Raw genomic sequence first — 24,131 nt, forward strand, 5'->3', positions numbered from 1 at the left:
GGTGTGAAATGGATCACCTCCACTTACTGGAGGAAGTGGAGGCAAGCACTGTGGTTTGCCCAAGGTCACCAGCCAGGAAACGGCCCAGCTGAGCCAGGACTGGGGGCTGCCCCGGGCTGGAATGTAAGTGCTTCGGATGACTGGAGCATTCCCTCTGTGCTTGTAAACCTCTCCGCTGACAGCTGGCCTGTACAACCACGTTGCCTGACTGACTAGTAGAAAGTGTTCACTAAGGGAAAGTAAAACTTCCACCTGGCAATTCTGAGTCATCACCCCACCTGACTTCAGGCAGCCAAATAAATGAGATTTTGCTGGACGCTGGACTTGGGAGATGAGGGAAGAGGGACTATACACAGAAACGGAGACAAAGGACAGGGAGAGTGGAGGGAAGCACACAGAGACAGAAGGAAAAGCACACAGGGACATAGAGCCTGAGAAAGGAAGTGCAATTGGCTGTGAAAGAACAAAACCCACACGCAGGGAGAGAATGGGTGAGCCAGAGGCTCCAGGAAGATGCTAAGAAAAAAGGCTGTTTTAGATGCTTTGTTGTGTTAGTTGTTCAGTTGTATCCAACTCTTTGTAAGCCCATGGACTGTAGTTTACTACAAGCTCCTCTGTTCATAGGATTCTCCAGGCAAGAATACTGAAGTGGGTTGCCATTCCCTTCTCCAGGGGGATCTTCCCAATCCAGTGATCGAACCTAGGTCTCCTGCATTGTAGGCAGATTCTTTACCATCTGAGCAACCAGAGAAGGCCAGATACTAAACAATTTATTTATTTGACTGTGCCAAATCTTCCTTATAGCACAACAGTATTTTTTTTCCAGCTGTGGCATGTGAGATCTAGTTCCCTAAATGAGGGATGGAACTCAGGCCCCTTGCATTGGGAGCATGGAGTCTTAACCACTGGACCACCAAAGCAGTTCCCAAAATAGGTGATTTCTTGGCCTGTATGGGTTGCTGTGGACTTTGGAGCAAAAATGTGATGACTGTCCAGCCCTGAGCCACTTCAGCAGCTCAGGGAAACATCAAAGGAACAACTGCCCATCTTGTAGGTAGATGCACTGCCGCATAGCAAGAAACAGGCTGGTTCCTCCTCAAAGGATGCTCAGGACTGACCTCCCATCCTCTGCTGGTTGCCATCACCCCACTCCACCCCCATCCCTGGATGGCAACGCTTGGGCTGGGCTGCCCACAGGTGTGCATGAGAGACAGGATGCCAGGTTGAGAGTGGCTGGCCTGGTATGCCTGAGCCTGAAGCTCTGCCCTGATGATGGCCCTCAGGATCCAGGGTGAGGCTGTTTCCCATCACTGTATCCTCAATGGGGAGTGGGGCTGCCTCTGGCTTGGCTGATCCGAGGAGCTTACCTCTCGATTCTTGGAGTAGGAAAAATACCATCTCCCCTTCTCTCTGGTTCTTTGATCTTGTTCTTTTTTTTTTCTTTCAGCTGCACTATGGCTCAGCGATAAAGAACCTGCCTGCCAATGCCAGAGATGCAGGAGTCTCTAGTTCAGTCCCTGGGTTGGGAAAATCTCCTGGAGGAGGAAATGGCAACCCACTCCAGTATTCTTGTCTGGGAAATCCCATGGACAGAGGAGCCTGGGGGGCTACAGTCCATGAGGTCATAAGAGTCAGATATGACTTAGCAACTGAATTATCACGAGGCAGTAGGATCTTAATTCCCTAACCAGGGATGGAGCCCATGCCCTCTACACTGGAGGGCAAAGTCTTAACCACTGGACCACCAAGGAAGTCACCTAATCTTGTTATTTCCATTGTTTTCTGTCTCTTGTCTCCTTTTGAACCTCTGCACCTCTCTGTCCCTTTCTCCCTGTGTCTCTCTTGCTGCCTCTCTCCTCTCTACCCCTCCAAGTCCCTCTGCCCCTTCTCCCAGCCTCTGTCCACATGGCAAGTGAGATCATCTGGCCACAGCTACATCACCAGCTGCAGAAACCAGCCCACATATGGAGCCCCTGTCTTCCCTGAGTTGCTCACGCTCCTCTTGCTCAGGCTGGTGACTGGCTGCTTCCAGGATTAGGGGCTCCTCTTTCTTTCTCTACCCTGCCCAGGAAGCCCAGACACACGTCCTCGGGCCCTGACACACTCTCCCCTCCCTAAACTCCTTTCTGCTTGGTTTGGGTGTTTTAGGGACAGACTTTCTTGATGCCAGAGAATTATGACCTGCTACAGGGGTCTAGGCTTAGGCAGAAATGGGGGACCCACTGGCCTGCTTTGGTTCCAGATCTTGGGGTCAAGGCCTTGTTTGGGCCAGCCAAGCTCCCTGGAGCTCTGTAACCACCATAGAGAACCAGAGAGTGCTCCACCGCCAGTGACCACCTGAGGATCTCACAGGCTTATAGTCCAGAAGGCAGATGGGGTGTCTCTGGGCATTCTGGGTAAATGCTATCAATATCCATGTTTTCTAGGGATGACCAGTGACCCTGGTTCTGCTTAGCCTCCCCCTTACCTCCTGCCTATCCTAACTGGCTGGGAGGGCTTCTGTACCTCCACAGGATGTAGAACATGGGGAAACCACTGACAGGTGCAATGACCAAACATCCTAGTTGAGCTGGGACTATAGATCACAACAAACTGTGGAAAATTCTTCAAGAGATGGGAAAACCAGACCACCTTACCAGGCTCCTGAGAAATCTGTATGCAGGTCAAGAAGAAACAGTTAGAACCGGACAGGGAACAACAGACTGGTTCCAAATTGGGACGAGTACGTCAAGGCTGTATATTGTTACCTTGCTTATTTAACTTATATGCAGAGTACATCATGTGAAATGCTGGGCTGGATGAAGCACAAGCTGGAATTAGGATTGCTAGGAGAAATATCAATAACTTCAGATACGCAGATGATACCACTCTTATTGCTGAAAGTGAAGAGGAACTAAAGAGCCTCTTGATGAAAGAAGAGAGTGAAGAAACTGGCTTAAAACTCAACATTAAAAAAACTAAGATCATGGCATCCGGTCCCATCACTTCACGGCAAATACAGGGTGAAACAATGGAAACAGTGACAGACTTTACTTTCTTGGGTTCCAAAATCACTGCAGATGGTGATTGCAGCCATGAAATTAAAAGACACTTGCTCTTTGAAAGAAAAGCTATGACCAACCTAGACAGCATATTAAAAAGCAGAGATATTACTTTGCCAACAAAGGTCCGTCTAGTCAAAGCTATGGTTTTTCCAGCAGTCATGTATGGATGTGAGAGTTGGACTATAAAGAAAGCTGAGCACCAAAGAACTGATGCTTTTGAACTGTGGTGTTGGAGAAGACTCTTGAGAATCCCTTGGACTGTATGTAAGGAAATCAAAGTAGTCCATCCTAAAAGAAATTAGTCCTGAATATTCATTGGAAGGACTGATGCCGAGGCTGAAACTCCAATACTCTGGCCACCTGATGAGAAGAACTGACTCATTGGAAAAGACTCTGATGCTGGGAAAGCAGGAGGAGAAGGGGACAACAGAGGATGAGTTGGTTGGATGGCATCACCGACTCAATGGATATGAATTTGAGCAAGCTCTGGGAGCTGCTGATGGACAGGGAAGTCTGGTGTGCTGCAGTCCATGGGGTCACAGAGAGTTGGACACGACTGAGTGACTGAACTGAACTGAACTGAGGCGCTTCTGCAAGCAGCGCACTCTGGAGCTAAAACCAAGGCAGTCCTGAGCACACCAGGACCCCTGGTCATCCTCCAAAAGGTGGGGCAGGTGGAAGTCTCAACAGTGGGGTCCATGCTTGGCTGTGCAGCTCAGAACCAGGGACTCTGGGCAGCCTCTGCCTCTCCCCCTGGCAAGTGGAAAGTGAAAGTGTTAGTTGCTCAGTCGGGTCCAACTCTGTGACCCCATGGACTGTAGGCCCACCAGGTTCCTTTACCCATGGAATTCTCCAGGCAAGAATACTGGACTGGGTTGCCATTCCCTTGTCCAGAGGATCTTCCTGACCCAGGGATTGAACCTGGGCCTCCTGCATTGCAGGCGGATTCTTTACCATCTGAGCCAGCTGGGAAGCTTCCTGGCAAGTGGGCATGACACTGACACCTGCCTTGGTCAACTATGCATGAATGGTCTCAATCATGCAAAATCAAGGTCTCTCCACCTTCAACTCTCTACCTGAGTGATTTCTCATTTGTGAATTCAGCCTGTATTTTTCGTCCCCACTGTAAACCCAGACACTGTCCATCTCATGGTAGTAATCAGTGACAAACATGGAAGCCCGCAATGCCTAGTGCTTTCTGTAAGGTGTGGGCACTTCTCACACTCAGGTCTTAAAGGATCTCTTTCCTGCTCCCTCTGGACTGTCAGGTGTGCCAGGCTCTATGCTTCTCCATCAAAGCCGTTATCCTCTTGTAATGACTTTTTATTGTCTTTCCTATCACAGTAAGTCCCCTACATACAAACAAGTCCTGTTCCAAGAGCACGATCATAAGTTCAATTTGTTCACAAGTCCAACAAAATTAGTCTAAGTACCCAACTCACATGATCGGCTACATAGTACTGTACTGTAATAGGTGTAGAATAATTTTCCCACAAGCAATACACAAAAAACAAACACAAAAATTAAAGAAAACAGTTTGAGTCTTAACAATGCAGTACCTTGAAAAGCAGAGTAGTACCAGCTACATCACCACTGCTTTTACGCTTGCTTCCAGACATCCTGGGCTTGCAGAAAAGACACTGCACTACTGTACCCTACATAGTACTGGACAGTAAAGTGCACACAAGCACAACCGTTTGGAGAGGATGCACGTACATGACAAGGTACGCCCGATACGTGAACTAACTCATTGACTGGACATGCGAACACACGTTTACATCTTTGAAAGTTCACAACTTGACAGTTGGCATGTAGGGGACTTGCTGTACAGCACAGAGTCCTGACCTGGGCCTCCCAATAGAGATACCTGAGAACCCAAGCCGACACGGATGCTCGAACCCTGTTTTTAGGCACATTAAACCAGAACGTGGGAGCAAGGAACAGGGAGGGGATAGGCTTCAGGCACCGATATTTTTCAAAGCCCTCCTGTTGGTCCCAGCGAACCCCTAATAGGGAGCAGTGTCTGCAGATGAAGCACCTCTTTCCCCTACTCATCCTCCTACGTTCTCCTGGGGCCCCTCACCCTGGAGCAACCATAGTTGCATGCCATCCATCCAGGAATTTTCAGTTATTTGGAACAATGACAGGGAGAAACCAAATTAATGAGCAGTGTGTGTTGAACTCGAAGTACCAACAACAAAGGAGGAGGCAGAGCTGCCTCAGAGAGAAGTGGAGATGGGAGAGCATGAAACTAGAGTGGGGGCGGGGGAGGACAGGGCAAAGAGAGATGGTTCTGGTCCAGGCCTTGGAGACCAGGACACAGGTTTGCTCCGTGGGTTCCATTAGTTACCACAGTAACCATTCCAAGAGCAGTCCTTTTTTGCTTAAGCTGCTTTGAATGGGCTCCTGCTCCTTTCAAACAAATGATTCCTGACCAAGAATGTCCCCAGAGCCTGGCACCGTGTCCCTGCCTGGGTTTGGAATGGTCTGGAATGGCCTTCGTTTGCTGAATGGGTGGCTGAATGCATGTGTCAGCACGGCATGGGAGCCCAGATCACTAATTAATCGATGCACAGCAAATGCCCCAAAGCAGGTGGCATTGCATTTACTTCTCAGGTGGGCGAGTTATCTGGAAGGGTGTGGGCCATGGCTTTCCATTAATGAGGCTTATCTCTCTTTAGGGAGAGGAGGCCCAGTCACTTCATAAAGGCACTGAGCAGTCGTGCAATGAAGGGACTTCTCTTAAATATGTTTAATGATGCATGTTGTTTAAAAATATTTATTTATTTGGCTGCATCAGTTCTTAGTTGTGGCATGCGGGATAGAGTTCCCTGACCAGGGGTTGAAATCCAGGCTCCTGCATTGGAGGTGTAGCGTCTTAGCCACTGGAGCACCAGGGAAGTCCCTGAAGGAACTTCTTCCAGAACTTATCCCACCATGGAACACTTTTCATTTTTTGGAAGATCAACATTCCATGAAACTAGTGTTCCAGGACTCTGGAGCTGTGGCACATGCTAGGCTTTAGAGTCACCTGGGTTTAAATTTATTATATATTATTTATCCTTGGTGTCTTCAATATATCTCTTCATTTCTGTGGACCTGTTTTCTCTTTCACAAAAAGGGGAGGATATCACAAATCTCACAGGGCTGTGCAAAACATATGATGCTGTGAAAGCTCCTGGTTCATAGAAATGCTTGATAATGGTCTTAAAACCACTCGAATCATTTGCCAGGTCCAAGTGATGGGTCTAAACAACCTGTGTGCTCAGTCACTCGGTTATGTCTGACTCTTTCTGACCCCACGGACAGTAGCCCGCCAGGCTCCTCTGTCCACGGGATTTCTCAGGCAAGAATACTGGGGGCGGGGGGGGCGGGGAGTTGCCATTTTCTCCTCCAGGGGATCTTCCTGACCTATGGAAGAGTTTTCTGCATTGGCAGGAAGAATTTTTACCACTGAGCCACATGGGAAGCCCCATCAAAACAACTAGTTAGTGGCCAACTACTGGAAAAACCACACCTTGTGCATACACACGCTGGGCACAAATCGTGCCCTCCTAACATTCATGTCTATCAGAATTTGTGACCAAGAACTTATTTGCGAATATGTGTTATGTAAAAAAAATGGTACAAAGGAACGGATGGACAAAACAGAAGTAGAGTCACAGATGTAGAAAACAAACTTACGGTTGCAACAGGGGAAGGTGAGGGAGGGATAAATTGGGGGTTTGGGATTGATATATACTCACTACTCTGTCTAAAATAGATGACTAAAGAGAGCCTGCTGTATAGCACAGGGAACCCTACTCAGTACTCTGTAATGGCCTATGTGGGAAAATAATCTCAAAAAGGGGATATATGTATATGTACGGCTGATTCACTTTGCTGTACATCTGAAACGAACGTAATATTGCAAATCAACTCTACTCCAATAAATTTTTTTTTTTTTAAAAAGACCTTATTTGTAGTAGGATCTTTACAGATATAAGCAAGGGAAGATGAAGTCATAACAAGAGGAGGCTTTAATAAAAAGAGAGAAATCTGGACAGACATACAGGGAAGGAAGTCATGTGAAGAGGGAGGCAGAGACTGGAGAGACGAATCTACACATCAAGGACCACCAAGGATTGCTGGCAGCCATCAGGAGCCAGCAGAAGAAAGGAAAGGCTCTTCCCCAGAGACTGCAGAGGGACCATGGCCCCGCAGGCATCTTGGTCTCAGACCTCTAGCCTCTGGAGCTATGAGGGAATACACTGCTGTTGTTGTAAACTAACCCTCTTCAAATAAGCAAGGCATATGCACACATACACACACAAGAGGCATGGGAGAGGCTTAGAAACTGAAGCGTCAGAGTTGGACTAAGATCAAAGGATTACTCTCAATCAGCCATTTGAGGCATTGTTTCCAACACCCTCAGCTCCTGTTTCTTCCTCATTTCTGATACTCAATGGGTCACCAAGTTCTCCGCCTTGGATATCTCTGGAACTGTGCATTCTCCCATCCTTACCTCTGTGCCTGCTTCCAAGGTTCCTCATCTACCAGCTTGTAAACCATTCCCTCTGGTCTCTCTGCCCCTGGTCTTATCCCCTCTGATTCATGTTCCTTGATCAGAAACCAGACCTGTTGTCCTGTCTGGGCCTCTGCTCGCTATCTCCTCCAAGAGGGAGGTGGGCTGCAGTCAGCGGCAGGATGGAGGCCATCACTCCTGGTCAGCCCCACCCCTTCCTCTTGGTAGGTCCACTCCAGTGGTCTGGCTAGGTACGGTCAGCTTCTCCCCCACGGGCCCTGGCTCCTCCCTCTTGGTCCATCTTTGGGACCATGGTCCCAGTTGGTCCTGTGCCTCAGTCAGCTCTTTCTGCCTGATGCTGCGGAGGTCCCAGTGCAAACAGAACTGTGTTAGAGTGGACCTGAAGGGGCCTCATCAGCGTGTGTGTGTGTGCAGTGCTCTGGCTGAAGACCACCTCTCCTTCAATAAGGGGCCACCCACTCAGGCTCCCCATCATCTGAGGTCCCTTTCCACCTCTCACCACTGAGATCCCAGGGCAAGTCCGTCTGCTCCCTGGCTTTCGCAGAAGAGGTCCTGCTGACTCCGGCCAGGCCCCCTCCGGGCTTGCACACTGCCCTGTCTCACCATGTCTGTGGCACAGTGAATGGCTCTTCAGGCTGCTTCCTCCCTGCCCCGGCTGTACCACCCTTGTGTCTGGGGCATACAGAGGGGTGTCCCTAGGTACAGTGTGTTCCAAATGGTCCTACTCAATAGAAGTACTGGCCTTGACCAGCCCCACTGGTGCTCTCACACCAACCCAGAAAGGACCCTGCCTACTCACACCCTCTACCTCACTTGACATGACGCCACTTGGAGGCTGGAAGCCACTTCATGACCTTCTCCCTACCTGCCCTCCCACATACCCTGCTCTAAGTAACCTCATTTCACTGACCTCTGTCTCTGAGTTCTCAAGTCATGGTCCTCCTAGGGCCTGGTTACCACACCAGGAAGATTATATACACAAAGATATATAGATACATGGCCATATATATGCATGTATGTATAATTATACAAAGGGTGACATACTGCAAACACTATTCTACATGTGTTTTTCTGACTGTATTGTGGAGATAGTTCTCTATATTTACTGTCCTCACCTTTTTTATACCTGCATAGTATTCCACTGTGTGGATGTGCTGCAGTTTATTTAGCTAATCTTCTCTTGAGGGACTTTTGGACAATTTATAGTCTTTTTTTCTTACAAACAGACCTGAAATTAGTAAACACCCTTGTGCATAGGTCATTTCTAACTGGGTTTTTGACAGAAGGTGAAAGACAGACCTCTCCAGACTGGAGTTTTTTCCTTCTTTCAGCAAAGCAAAAATTCCTTCTATGCAGCTGTAAAAAAGGATGAAGACGATCAATACAGAGAACTATCTCCATAATATATTGAAAAAAATGTGTAGAATAGTGCTTACAGTATGTTGCCATTTGTATAATTATACAGACATGCATATATATGGCCATACATCTATATACCTTTGCATATATTTGCATGTATAATCTCTCTGGAAGAACGCATAAGCAACCGGTAACATTAAAATCCTCTGTGGAGGAGAACTGGATTGCCAGGGTTAGCAGTGGGAAGCAGCATTGTCACTGTTTACGTCTTTGTAACTTCTAAATGTCAAGAATATATTACCAATTCTAAAATTTTAAAATAAAAGTCAGTGGCTGTTTGAGAGTGCCTAACTGACCATCCACTTTCCAGGTTCTCCAAGCTGACCTCTGCATTGTCTAGTCACCAGGACACTATCTTTTGGACCTCAGCATTGTAGCCTCATGGACTGTGATCTTCAGTGAGCATGCCCAGCCTGCCCTGAGAGCCAGTGGGAGCCACTGAAGTGGGGTGAACCTCTGTTTCTGCAGTGATTCTGCCCCTGAGGTCCTCATCACTCCCCAGTAGTCTCCCATATGCAAGCCCCTGGGAGTATACAAGTGCTCCTACTGGATGAATTGCACTGTGACTTTCTGGGAGGCAATGGGTGTTCCATAATTGGCTGGTTTCCCTTTGTGCCCAGGCTACCAGGAAGCTCTCAGACGTAATTACACGCCTGCCTCTCCTCACCTGTGCCCACACTGTATGGGCTCTCCATCCAGATCACCAGTCTTCCCCCAAGCTCCCCAAAGCCTGTGGATCTGACAGAGAGGTGAGGGGAGTCCAGGCGACCACCAGTGTAGCTGGAGGGCAGGGAAGACCCACTGTGGGAGAAAGGGTAGATGGGCAGCAGCAGGCTAGGGGTAAGGTTAACAGGCACGCAGAGGATGCTGCATGATTGACTAGTGCTTCCAAGCTATTTCACTAACTCCTTGAGTTTGGCTAATAGTCTAAGAGGCAATTCCACAAAGCTGGTTATATTTCACTTATATAGTCCGACAGAGGAAAAGTCAATCAAGTCTGTCTGAATTTCCAGGCGTGTTTTTGGAATGCCAGCTACAGCGGCTAAAAATTCATTCATTCACACTTCTAAAATTAATTTCATTTTAAGGTCTCAGTTAGATTTTTCAATTTGAAAAATAAATAAAAATTCAACTGGGAATTATCTTCTTGAAAATAATTCTCTCTCTCTCTTTTTCAGGGGAAAGAAACTGCAATAGCCTTGCTCGTTTAGTAAGACATGGTCTCTAAGTATAAATTGCTGAATTTAACAACAGAGGCCTAGATGTCCTCTGATCTTAACAACCCAGAACCAGGAGGCCTGACATTTATTAGCAGCGAGGGCTCGGGGTCTTGCACGACACAGACACTCAGGTGTTTGTGGAGAGATGAGCTCCATCTATCTGAGCTTCATCCAAGCAAGGATGAGCTCTTCCCCACATACAACTGCAGGAACAGCAGGGTTACCTTGGTGTTGTACGAAATGCTAGGCATGGAAAGGACTTTGTAAGCCGTCAGCTGCAAAGGTGCTCTATCTGAGCGGTGGCTGAAGGAGAAGGTATGGAGACCACCTGGAGCTTTCACGGGCTCACTACCGAGCCTGGGAGGTAGGAAGATCCAGAGGTTGTGCAGGCCAGGGCATGTGGGAGCCAGGGATGGTTTCAGGGGCACAGTGCAGGGTGACGCATAATAGAGAGGGTGGAATCTTCAGTGTTCTCACACTCCCCAAATTCAGGCCTTCGTGACCGCTCCGTTCGACAGCCTTCTCCGACCTGACCTCCTGCCTCCCGATGGGTTTTCCTCCTGTCTCTCCTCCCCCTGCCTCGATCTCTGCAGCCTGGAGCTGACAGCAGCCCGTTCTATCATTGAGACCTGTGCCAGCCCCTCACTGTGCTCTGTAACCTGCACATGGGCTTTAGAGGCCAGCTCTGCCTCCCCTGCAAGCTGCATTCACTGTCCTACTTGCCCCTTTCTGGGTGGAGTCTCCCCGACGCCCCCAGGCTGGGAAGAGATGCTCCTGCAGGTGTGAGCACACATTGCTGGGCACAACCTCTGCTTCCTGTCATTACACCCATCACGATGGGGCTTCTGCTTTTCTCTCAGCTACTCGTGTGTGTGTGTGTGTGTGTGTGTGTGTGTGTGTGTGTGTGTGACAACTAGATCTGCGTTTTGGAAAGTGCTTTGGCTGCAGAGAGGCACATAAGTGGCGGGATGCAGTGAATGTACGGAGACGGTTCTCCCAACACCTCTAGAGCCCTGCTTTCATGGTAGGTCTGCATGTCCCTGCCACCTCTGAACTGAAGCCACCTGACCTGCCTTGTCACCCTGAACTGTGGCCAGAGCAGTCCACTTCTGGGTGTGGGGGGGAAGCTTTAAGAGCCAGGGAGAGATTGGCCACATACCCGCCCTCAGTGGAGGTGACCGTGGAGGCAGGTGTCAGGATGAATCTATGTCAGGCTGTGTCCCTGAGCAGTCATAGCGAGCAGTGCCCTCCTGCCAACCATATGGGACCTAAAGTCTGAGCAGGAAATAAGTCTCTGTTGTGTTCTTGGAAATTGGGGGCTTGTTTGTTACTGCAGCATGACATCACCCATGCTGACTAGTACACTCGTTAGGAGGCCCGCACCTAAGTCCAGATAGGATGATGGTGGCCTGGACTAGAGCCTTGGAGGAAGAGAGGGACCAGAGAGGATGGTCTGGGAGAGATTTAGGAGGTGAAATCCACAGGGCTGGGTGATGGTGTGGCCACCATGGATGAAGGAGGCTTCTGCAGCCACTTTCCCTCTTTCAGGGGCATGCTCACTCAGACCTTCTCAGAAACCCATAGGTTCTCTGAGTTAAGATTTACCATCCTATTTTTATATCCAGGGTCAAGGGTCTGTGTTGGTTCACTTTAAACCTTCCAGAGACGCAGGAGATCCGGGTCCTTGCTTTGTGGAGGAAGTGCCTGTCATAACCATGAAAGGTGAAGCCACAATGAAAGCAAAAGTGTTAGTCGCTCAGTCGTGACTGACTCTTTGTGACCCCATGGACTGTAGCCCATCAGGGTCCTCTGTCCATGGGCTTCTCCAGGCAGGAATACTGGAGTGGGTTGCCATTTCCTTCTGCAAGGGGGTCTTCCCAACCCAGGGATTGAACCTGGGTCTCCTGTGTTGCAGGCAGATTCTTTATGGTCTGAGCCACCAGAGAAGCCACAACAGTTATAATGTATTGATTGGACCTACTGTGCTATTGGCGGGGGTGGGGGTGGACTTCTCGGAGACTCAGTGGTAAGGAATCCATCTGCAATGCAGGAGACCTGGGTTCAATCCCTGGATAAGGAAGATTCCCTGCAGAAGGAAATGGCAACCCACTCCAGCACCTTTGTCTGAGAAATCCCATAGACACAGGAGCCTGGTGGGCTACAGTCCACGGGGCTGCAAAGAGTCAGACATGATTGAGCAACCAAACAACAACAGCAACTGTACTATGCGAGGGCTTTACAAACAGCACCCACTATGACACTCAGAACAAGTGGCGGGGCAGGCTGAGTTACAGACTCCATGTCACTGATGGGGACGCTGAGGCTCAGAGAGCTTGCAGACCTTCCCAAGCTGGGAGCTGGCAGAGCCAGAATCCAAAGTCAGTCCATGTGGCTTTTACCCAATTCCATGTCACTGCTGGGGGTGGACAAACCCCTCAGTGAATGAGCTGGGAATTGAAGCCATGTGCTTGGGGGCTGTGCCTTCCTCTCTGAGCTGGGGAGGGGATGGGCAGCGGGGGTGTCCGAGGCTCGCAGCTGCTCCCAGCACGACAGGTGCCCTCCCAGAGGCGTCTAGGCGTTGGCAGTGTTCTGGGCCCCCCTCAAGTGCACGCGTCACCGACTCTCCTGCATAAACACCAGGGGGCTGAGTCCTGTTCTTGGCTCTGTGCATACACATGCTGGCTCCAGGCTCCCACAGATGCCAGGGAGCCCATGGGGTATGGATGCCTGCCTTGGGGGGCTTATTCCCAACTACTGGGACTTGAGGTGCAAGTCTCCCACCCCGACAGAAACAAAAGCTGCTTCCCAGATGTCACCAGAAAGACAGCACCATCCTTTTGCTTGCTGTTAATTCTCTCTCTCTCTCTCTCTCTCTCTCTCTCTCTCTCTCGTTCTTTATTTCTCTTGGCGGAGGATGCTAAACTCAAGCAGTCCCTCAGCCCCAGTCTCTGTGCTGTGCTTGTGGTTGGAAAGCGCAGGTTTTAGAGTCACATGGACCTGCGTTTGGGCTTCCCCGGTGGCTCAGCTGTAAAGAATCCACCTGCAATGCAGGAGACTTGGGTTCAATTCCTGATTGGCAAGATCCCTTGGAGGAGGGCATGGCAACTCAGTCCAGTATTCTTGCCTGAGAAATCCAATGGACAGAGGAATCTGGTGGGCTACAGTGCATGGGGTCACAAAGAATTGGACACAACTGCACGCATGCATGGACTTGGGTTCACAGGCTAGCTTTGCCAAGTATGCGCTCTGTAATCTTGGACAAGTTACTGACCATCTCTGAGCCTCAGTTTTGTTACCTCAAAAATAGTTTTCAGGGATAACCTCATGGGGTGTCAGGATGATGAGGGGAAGAGACTGGATATAAGACATGCCCTCCAGCCTTTACATTCTATAGGGAGAAGGAAGACCCTTCACAAACCACCAGCTAAATACATCAAGTAAGCCTAGCCTGATAAGCCATGTGGATGAAGGACAGAGGGCTGTGCAAGCCTGTGATGGGGAAACTGGGGCTCCTCTAGCTCCCACAGGGTGGGGGTGGGGGGGCTCAGGAGATGACTTTTAGGCTAAGACCTAAAAGGAGATCTTTGAAGGAGGAGAAGTTGGTCACTAAACCTGGGGGTGGGGGGGATCATTCCAAGCATAGGGAGCAGCTTCTGCAGAGGCCTTGAGGTGGGCAAGAGAAGGCAGGGTCAGGTGAGGAACGAGGGGCAGGGGAGGGTCGGGCAGGGCTGGCAGGGCAGGTGGAGGCTGGAGCCTGCTGGGTGCTTTGGGTGATGCTGGAGAGCCTGCATTTTTTTCCCAAAGGCAATGAAAGACAGTGACATGCTCAGGGACCTAGAACATGGTCAGGTTTACCTTCTAGAAGCTCAGTCCCAAGGACTGCCATGTGGCCAGGGACTGGTGTGGGGCAAGGAGGGACCATGTGAGCAAGTCTAACATATCAAGCCTGACACTGTGAGCTCCTGACCCAAGGCAGGCGTGGGAAGAGTCTGGACTTCTGAGTATGAAGAATTCTGGCACTTGGTGTTTACGGTGCACTCTACTCCATGGTGAGCTTTAAAGACAGAGAATCAATTTCATTTTTTTCTGTATTCACAGGACTGGGTATCAGCCTGACACTGAGAGCCAAATTGTGTACTGCACAAATAAATATCTCAACTACAGTGTCACTAGGGCTTCCCCACTGGCTAAACTCGTAAAGAACCCGCCTGCCAGTGCCAGAGGTGCAGGAGACTCAGCTTCGATCCCTGGGTCAGGAAGATTCCTGGAGGAGGAAACGGCAACCCACTCCAGATTCTTGCCTGGTAAATCTCATGGACAGGGAAGACTGGTGGGCTGTAATCCATGGGGTTGCAAAGAGTTGGACACAACCGAATACACACACACATACACACAAAAGGTGTAATTATTGAGGCTCTTCAACCTCGTGTCAGTGCTAGAAATATTTGGGGGCTAGGGTGGGGACATGAGTCCCCTCCACAGTGAACTCTGGTGCCCCACATCTCCTGGCCCAGCCCTGGTCTGGAACCAGAGAAGGGCACAGCCCTGCTGGTCCTTCCAGAGGTGCAAGTATGGCAGGCTGAGCTGCCGGCCCCACGTGTGTGTGAGCGTGCAGTAACGTCCCTCTGTCTGAGGGGTGTTGCTTTTAGAGTATGCAGTATTTCCCTGCATCCAGGTTTGTGCTTTTCTGATTGGCCAAGAGGCAGGATGAGCTACAGCAATTGGAGGGCAGGCTTTGTGGTGAGGACAGCGCCGCTGCAGAGAAAGCCAGAGAGCATTTCAGCCACTACCTTGCTCGGTGGTGCGGATGAGATTGCATGCTCATGGGCTAACGGCTATCTTTAACATGGAGATACCAGGCCACCCAGAAATGAGGACCAGGAGAGGGCCTTCATCTGGTCTCCAGGGAAAGGCACCCACGGGTGGACAACAGGTACTGTGGGCCCCCAGCTTCTGGACCCTCTACCTACATCAGTGTTGAGGTTCTGGATGAAGGGATCAGGAAGAACCTGGGGTCTACATTTTGACCCTCCCTGGCTGGGTGATAAGGGAGTCCTGGGGTTGGTTTGGTCAAGCCCATACCTGAGAAGTTGGGGTTGGAAGCTCTGTTTCAGAGAGCTGGGAATGACAGTAGAAAAAGCCAGTGTGGGGTGACTCCATGCCAAAGCAGAGCAACAACACCCGGGGTTGGGACTTCCCAGGTGGTCCAGTGGTTAAGACTTCACCTTCCAATGCAAAGAGTATGGTTTCGATCCCTGGTTGGGGAACTAAGATTCCCACATGCCTTGTGGCCATAAGACCAAAACATAAAATAGAAGCAGTATTGGAACAAATTCAATGAAGACTTTAAAAATGGTCCACATAAAAAAAAAAAAACCTTAAAAAAGGAACACTCAGGGTCAATTTCTGAACCCAAATTTTACGTTCAGAGCCTCTTGGTCTTCTGTGTTGTGGGCCACAGGGTCAGAGGCGAGGGGAGTCAGGACTGAGCAAGCAGGGCTCAGGCCAATGTGTAGGGAGGGCTTGCAATTGCCGGTCAGCAGGGGAGCATGGCTAAGCCCCTGTGACTTTATGAGGCTTTGGGATCCCAAGTCAGGGCTCCAAGACGTTGGGGCTGCACCAGAGGCAGTGAGACCAGTGCAGAAGCAGCCAGAGGACAGTGTATCATGTTAGGCTGGCCTGGACTCCCAGAGCCCCTGCATATCCTACTGGAGCATCTTCACAGCCTATACAGCTCTAACACATCTTTATCTGTGTTCATCTTCCTGGGGGGTTGGGGACTATGACATCCACGCTTCCTGGGCCTACAGCACAGCTCAGGGCCTGGACTGCTGTACAGTCAGTCTTGAAGCATGGAGTGTGGAATTAACAAGGATACACCAATAAGTTCAGCATCATAAGCACCTTTTGAGCACCTACTGTGTGCTTCATTCCTCACGCATCCCTGCCACTGGGGTAGTTTCCAGCCATGACTTGGTTTTTATTTCTAGAGAAACTAACCCTGATCCTCCCAGGTGGACGTGCTGGCTGCTTGCTGCTATTGCTGCTAAGTCGTGTCTGACTCTGTGGGACCCCACAGAAGGCAGCCCACCAGGCTCCTCTGTCCCTGAGATTCTCTAGGAAAGAATATTGGAGTGGGTTGCCAATTCCTGCTCCAATGTATGAAAGTGAAAAGTGAAAGTGAAGTCTCTCAGTCGTGTCCAACTCTTCGAGATGCCATGTACTGTAGCCTACCAGGCCCCTCCGTCCATGGGATTTTCCAGGCAACAGTACTGGAGTGGGTTGCCATGTCCTTCTCTGCTGCCTGCTTAGACCTGGATAAAAATGACATTCTGCTAAAATCGAGCCTTCACTAGATACTGGCCAGTCCAGTCAAACTGATAGCCTTTTTGTGGTCCCTCACATGTGGGTTCTCTGCCACATGCCCAGCTGGTTTTGAATTAAGGTTTCCTGTGGTTTGCAAGGCAACTCTAGTCACAGAATGGCTTGGAGCTGGGCCTCTCATGCTGGTGCACTGTAGGTGTCACAGGGACTACAATTCAAGGAGAAACACTGATTTGCTGCTGGCACCATCAATTTTACTCACAGATTTAGAAAACAAAAAGCTATAAATTTTTATAGACACATGCAGTGCAAAGGAGCAGCCAAACTTGGCCTGGAGTCAAATGGACCATCTATAGAAGTGTATAAGACAAAGCACACGTCTTTAACAGAAATCTGCACCTGAGCTGGACAGTACCAGATGGCCACCTACTATTCTCAACCCCCTTCTGGTTCTCCTGTGCCAGGAAGGCTACTCTCACGACCATACTGGAGGATCTCTTGACCATTGCTCTTCTGGGAAATGGCTTGGACCACGCAAGGACACCACCAATTGGCTTTGCACTCCTATCCCTCCCATAATCCACTGCTAGCACGATTCAACACCTGAGCCCAAAGGTGAATGATTTAGAATCAATGTAAGAGGGCATTTTTAGGAATTCTTAGACACTGGATGAATTCTAGGTCTTAATTCTGCCACTGAATCTGAATCAGGTAGATAATTCTCTTCCCAATCTGCTCTCCAAGTTTCCCTGTCTGTAAAACAGGAGGAGTGGGTCGTACGATCTTTCCAAGGGTTCCTTTCAGCTTCAACATTTTATGTTAGGCCTCTACTCCCTGGCCAGGTAGGTATCATTCAGATTCAAACTAAAACATCAACTAAAATGGACCATGAGCATCCTTGCATACACATTATACATGTTCTCGAAACCCCAGAAAGATAGGTGTTATTACCTCCAGTTTGTAGATTACAAAACAGAGGCTCAGAGAAGTTTAGTGTGTTAACTGAGGTCACACAGACGGGAAGTTGCAGAGCTGTGAATCATCTCAGGCCTGTTTCTGGTCCAAGGGGCTGAGAGCAGACACTATGAGCCCAATAGCAGCTCAGTTTCCTCCAGCCCTTTCTCTCTGCCTGCCTGGGAGCTCAGCTCTGTGCTCTGGTATAAGAGGTTGAGGATGGGCGCCAGTTGGGACTCCAGGCCATGGGTGGACTTTGGCCGGCAAATGTTGGTACTGTTCTGGAAGGCCAGGCCGGCAAAGAGCAGGTTGTCAAGGGCTGAGACAGCATCTCTGGCCCAGGCTGGGTTTGCCTCTCCCAGGGGAGTCTTCCAGGCCCCATTTTTGCCTTGAGCTTAAGGAGCTGCCCGTTCTTTGCATCACTTTGCCATTTGAGGGCCTCTACCTGCCAGGTGGCACATCATTCTCAGAGATCTATCCTCAAATATTCGTGTCCACCTTTCCCAGCCTCCCAATTCATCTCCCAACACCTATGGGCTGTGGGCAGGAGAGGAAGAGACATGCTGCAGGGTCTGAGCTCAGAGCTCTGTCTTGGACCATCAGGAGGGCGACTTCAAGGATGCTTTTATTTAATTCAATTCAATCACTGCCAGTTTGCCTGCAGTAATGGCTTTCGAGCCCTTAGTTTTCTTCTCAGAACCTTAAGGTGGCCTTAACTCCTGAGATGACACTGGGCAAGCAAATATCTCTCTTTTGGCCTCCAGTCTTCATCCAGGCAGTAACCAGCTGGTTAGTTCCGTCGGATCGCAGGTCCCTCGCAGCGGTGACATTTTAGCACCCGCTATCTTTGACTTTACCTTCCCAGAGGCATCGGGATGGATGCCTTTGGAGAGCGCAGCAAGCATAAAAATCGCTCTCTGGCTGTCTGCGGCTTTCACTTGGCGGCCGCAGGTCCTACTCCATCCCCCCACGCCAAAGGCTCACCTCCACGGCGCCCCGATCCCCGGTCCATCCAGGCCTGGGCTTTCAGCCTCGCAACTCCGGAAACCCCAGGGCAGCGCTAGAGGCGCGACTGCGGCGGCGGCGGCGGCGGCTGCGGAGGCGCAGGGGGCGGGGGTGAGAGATGCGCCCACTTGTCCCGCGGCCTCCGCAGCGGCCCCGGCCCCAGATTCGGCCCCAGATCCGGCCCCAGCGCGTCAGAAGGGTCCCCGGAACCCTTCGGTTTGTTGCTTGGGCTTGGAGACGGCTGGGAGTTCACCACCGGTCGATGGCACCGAATCGACCCCTGCGCGCAGTCCCTAACTTGGCTCGTCTTCGCTCCCGCCGCGGTGAGGTAGGGGCCGCGGCGAGCGGACGCCTCGGTCTCACCCTTTCCGTGCCTAAGCGCGGGGAAATTCAGCTACCTGGTCCGGGGCTCTCCGGGGCGGGAGCACCATTTTTGGCTGGATGTGCTTCTACATTCATTGTTTCTGTCTGTCCTGAGGCACCCATCTCTCTCCAAACCGCGTCTCCCTCAGCATCTCCGCGTCTCGCCCGCTCTGTGCCCGCCTCCTGCCGAGCTCGCCGGGTGCAGGACAGCCGCAGCCCACACCCGCTCCCTGCCTGCAGTCCGGGGCCCCTCCGGCCACCGCGGGTTACAGCCCGCTTAGGCCAACCCTCCCATCTCTCCGAGGGCGCCGAAAGTAGAGGGACTAAAGTTCGGGCGCCTTCGGCCGGCGAAAGGCCCGGAGCCCCAAGGGCCGCGGCCCCGGCGCTGGCCTCACCTGTTTCTCCAGCGGCTCCTTGGCCGAGAGCGTAGGCTTGGGGGAGGGCGCGCGGTCGCAGACGCAGCCCTCCAGCAGGTAGAGCCCCGAGGGCCGCGAGCTCGAGTCGCTCTCGAAGTAGAAGAGCAGGTTCTGCAGCAGCGCGAACCACTTGGTTTGCCATTTTGTGGTGTCCGAACTCCGCTTGCTCAGGTAGCCTTTGCGCGTTCCGTCCTTGCGCGCCAGCAGCCCCAGGGACGCGACGTGGCCATCGTTCAGCCGGATCCCCTTCTGCATGGTGCTCGGAGGCCAGCTCGACTCCACGCGCTTACATCTTCTCCGCGCGGAACCCGGCAGCCCCGGTCCGTGCGCGCTGTGCTCCGCTTCTCTCCGGCGCTCGCTCCTTCGCGCTCTCCCCTCCCCCTCCCCAATCTCTACAGTCCAGGATCTGGCGCTGAGCCGCGGCTGCTGGAATCCAGATGTACCATTCCCCTCCAGAACCTCTTCTCAACTCTGCAGAGCCCCCGGGCCCTGGAAATGCCTCCCGACCCTCCCCCGGCGCCGGGCAAACGGAGGGACTGGAGAGCTGCGCGCTGGCGAGGGGCAGGCGGAGTCATGTGACGCTGATCCCTCGAAGAGCCCGTTTCAGCAGCGCGGACAGGGACACACGCACGCAGCCCGCCGAGGCGCAGAGCCGCGCGCAGGCTGCACCTTGGCACCTCCTCCTTCTCCCCGGACACACGCGCACACGCACAAACACAAATCCTGTCCTCCCTCCCCCGATCTCCTCTTCTCCTCTTTGGGTGTTAACAAATCAGATCAATTTTCGTTTAACCCAAGGAACACCAGAGGCTCGCCATCCTGGGAGCTGGCGTCTTTGCGCCCCGCCGCAGCGCACTGTAGACCTGGGGTTAAGTACCATTTGTCATTTTCTCCTCCAGAGGCTTCCTCCTGGTACTTTATTTTTCTTTTCCGAGGTGGATGGAGGAAGGTGGATGGCGAAATGGATCTGAAAGAGCTTTCAGTTCTAATATTTGCGTAATCGACCAGGTCACATCATTCAGCATCCAATCCTACTTCTGGTGGCTTCCCCAGCGACCTGAGGACAATACAGGCGGAGATATGGAGGGGGGACGTGAGCATTTATTTTAATTTATTTTGAGTGTTGCCATAATTACTGGCGCCACCCCTGCGCCCCGAGGTCTGGCTAGCGAGCCGCTGCTGGCAGTTTTCTGCAAATACCCTCCAAAGCCTGAAGGCGGGCTTCAAACGCAGGCGCCAGGGACCATGGGAGCCTTCAAATAGCTGCGCTGGCGCAATGATACCTTAATGATAGATTTTCCGTTCTTATTTTTAGCTCGTATTCGCCTACACAGTTACACGGCATTTATCCGGGAACGTCACAGCGCCCGCCTGCTGCACCGGGAGGGCGCGCCGGCCGCCGGGCAGCCGGGGCGCTGGAGCTGGAATCGCGCACCGTCGTCTGCCGCAGAGGGTACGGGCCGGGCTAGGGCCGGGGGCGGCGCCCCTCAGCCCGGCCTGGCCTGTTTGCAGCGGGGACAGGCGGGAGCGCAGCCTTCGGGAGGAAGGAAGAAAGGGCACCATTTTTCAGTATAGAATCTGCTGGCACCCCACCTCCCTCCCTTGCACGCGCAAAACACAGACACATCCACATACCACACACACACACACACACACACACACACACACACACCACACCCACTCACTCTGGTCTGGCGAGAGGGAAGGTCCTGGGAATAAGCTCTGGGAAGGCCCCGGGAAATCCACGGAGAGACACCCGGCCGTACCTAAATTGGAACAGCCCCGGTCCTGGGCACAATGGCGAGAGCCTGCCTTTTTAAGATGGGGACCATTCCGAGGGAGGAACTGACCGAGTTAGCCTTACTCTTGCCTTTCAGTTCCCACGCTCGGGCTTGGGAACTCGAAGGATTTTTCCTCACGAATAATGAAAGCAAAGAAGGGTGATGGCTAAAACTCTTCCTTTAGTCTCGATTTTTCCAAGAAGGTCCCTGCACTGTGACCACCTTTACTTCTCTTCTGCCTTCTTTGTGAAAGCAGAGTTTCCAGAAGTGAGTTTCTTAATCCAGTCTCTCTTCCTCTAAACTCTTCTCTTAGGAAGCCTGATACAGAGGCCAAGGGAACTTGAGGGAAGGGGCACTGTTCTAAGTGCTTCAGACTGACTAAGTCATTTAACTGTCACGCAGCTCTAGGAGTAGTGTCCATCCCCTTCCCTCTCCCCTCATCAGCTCCGTGGTACAGAAGAGGGAAATGGAGGCCTGGGGTAGTTGAGTGACTTGTTCAGAGTCACTCAGCTGGATAGTGGCAGGGGCAGGATTTGAACTTGGTGGTCTCTCCCCACTGGCTATGTAAAGCTGAATGACTGGTTGCTGTGTTGCAGAGTGTTTGGCCTTTATCCTAAAAGGGGGCCTCTCTCATGTGGGCCAGAGCCAAGATTGGGTCTGCTTGACATGCGGAGACAGTGGGGGAAGGGGAGGGGGGATTAACTGGGAGACTGGAATTGACATATATACGCTACTGTGTGTAAAACAGATAGCTAGAGGGAAGCTGCTGTACAGGGCGGGGAACTCAGCTCGGTGCTCTGTGATGATCAAGAGGGGTGGGATGGGAAGGGGACAGAAAGGAGGTTCAAGGAGGAGGGGATATATGTATACCTATACCTATGGCTGATTCACTTTGTGGTACAGCCACAAAGTGAAACTAACGTTGAAACTTTGAACTAACACAACATTCAAAAACAAGTGTACTCTGATTAAAAAAAAAAAAAAAAAAAGATTGGGTCTGCTTAGAGGCTGCTGTGGCCAGAGAGACCTATGGTACCTGAGTTCCAAACCTGGACGGCACACTGGAAGGCTGGATGTGGCTCAAAGTATTCATGTGGGAGAGAGGAGGTGACCGCAGCCCTAGCACTTTAATTATGTCCATTTGAGCTGCAAACACACTGCTTTCTCTCTAATCTCCATTGGCAGAAACCTGAGCAGAGCCTGTAAAGAGGCCCTCTGGTCATCCTCCTGGTCTCCAGCCAGAGTTCAGGACCATTGGAAGGCACTCAGGGGAGCTGCTTAAGGAGACATTGGCTGCAGTTTGGGTTGGGGTGGGGGTGCCAGGGAGCAGGTAGGCATGTCCTGCCATAGCAGGCAGAGATGAGCATGTCTAGCTATGGTGCGTGCTGTCTACCAGGCCAGAGACCAACTCTTCCCCATAGGTGGAAAAGATGGCCACAAGACCTCACAAGTGCATCTGGGCTTTGCCTTGTTTCATTCCATCCTCTCCATAAGGCTTTTGGACAAGGGTTAATAACCCCATTTCACAGATGGAGAAACTGAGTCTGGAGAGTGGAAGCAACATTTGCAAAGAATCTCGTAGGGCGACGCTATGATGGGGATCCTGACTGCTCAGCTACAGCTCATTGCAGAGGACTTGCTCTCTGGGTCTCCCAACTTCCAGCTCTCTGGGCTGAGGTCTCTGCAGATAAGGAAACAATAAGGAGGATTAAGGAGTATTTTGGTGGGTTTGAGATCTGCACTTAGAAATGACTAGCTAGTGACATGGACCTTGCTTAGTCCAAAATCCTAGTAAGTCTTCATGGGGAGATTTCTGCGGGGCTTCAGAAGAGTGCTCAGCTTGGGCATTTGTTGACCTGGGAGTTGTGTGGGTCTGACCTGCCTTTAGGCCCTGGGAAGAGGGAGTCTTTGGGGGGTGTGTGTGTAAGTGTGGTGTGATGTACACATGAGAGGTATGTGTGGTGTGTAGGTGTAACATTTAGAGAAACCTTGGTCTTTTGGCAACATACTCCGAAAGAAAAATGTACTTTTCACATCACCTAAAAAAATGAAGAATTTAATATGTTGAGTCAGAGGAGTTTTGGAAATAGAGGCTTTGCCAATGGGGATTCATTCCTCCAACTTTGGGCTTGGTTGTTAGCTTTGCTTCAGGATCCACATGTAGATGTGAGGGGTTTATACCTTTACTTTCTAACCAGTGAGAATAGCTTTATTATACTATTGGACTATAAATGTAATGCAGGCGTTTTGTAAAGTATTAAGGCAATATAGAAAGTAAAGAGATTACTCCTCCATTGATTTTCTTCTTTTCTATTTAATGTCCTTGACTTTCCTCGTTGCTAACATATTTACCAAAATGGGATTCTGAAACACATGCTATTTTATCATCTCTCTTTACTTAACAGCATGTGAGGACATATTTTCATATCATTATGGACTAGGGTTCTTGGCCTTCTTAATCAATAGAAATTGATTAGAGGCCAGACAAGCAATTTAGGCGAGGCTTTATCGAGGTCCCTGCTGCAGTGGGAGAGAGCAGGGTGAGAACAAACAACAGGTTCCCTTGCTTGCTCCTTGGCATGGGTTGGGGGACAAGCTGGTTCCTTATATGGGGTGAGGGTAGGGCTGTGTCCAGGACTGGGCTGGAGGGGTGGCTTAGGTGGTTTGCCCACCGCTTAGGTGGTGCTATGTACAGGGGGCATATGCAGTATCCTGCTTGTGCTCCAGGCTCGTCAAAAGTGGTAGTTGGGGGTTTTGGTTTCTTTTGGTCCAGAATTTGCCCCAACTACACATGCATGCAGTTATTTTTAGTTCCATACAGTTTCTTTGTATTTTGTTGCTGGAGGAGAGGTGTGTCCAGGTGCAAGCACTGCAGCAAAGGGTTCCAGGTTTGTCTCAATATTACTGCAAATTTTAATCAAATATTAGTACAGATTTTAATCAACAGATACTTTGATTTGGCATTTGGGTTGTCTTCAAGTCACAGCTTTTGGAATGCCGTGCCGTGCCATTCTGTGCCAAGTCACTTCAGTTGTGTCTGACTCTTTTGCAATCCCGTGGTCTGTAACCCTCCAGGCTCC

The 24,131-nt window shown here is 50.9% G+C and overlaps 1 protein-coding gene across 5 annotated transcripts in view; it reads right to left on the reverse strand.

The window, feature by feature from the left end:
* RASGRF1 (Ras protein specific guanine nucleotide releasing factor 1) overlaps window positions 1–19,911 on the reverse strand; it is a 102,903-nt gene extending 82,992 nt beyond the window's left edge. For all 5 annotated transcript variants that reach the window (XM_042235136.2, XM_027957124.3, XM_027957122.3 and 2 more), the window contains exon 1: window positions 19,250–19,911. In XM_042235136.2, the coding sequence (XP_042091070.1) occupies window positions 19,250–19,525 (276 nt within the window). In that variant the 5' untranslated portion in view covers window positions 19,526–19,911. The remainder of the gene's footprint in view (window positions 1–19,249) is intronic.
* Between the last annotated feature and the right edge of the window lie 4,220 nt (window positions 19,912–24,131).

The sequence above is a fragment of the Ovis aries genome, chromosome 18 (assembly GCF_016772045.2).
Source record: "Ovis aries strain OAR_USU_Benz2616 breed Rambouillet chromosome 18, ARS-UI_Ramb_v3.0, whole genome shotgun sequence".
Classification (NCBI taxonomy): domain Eukaryota; kingdom Metazoa; phylum Chordata; class Mammalia; order Artiodactyla; family Bovidae; genus Ovis; species Ovis aries.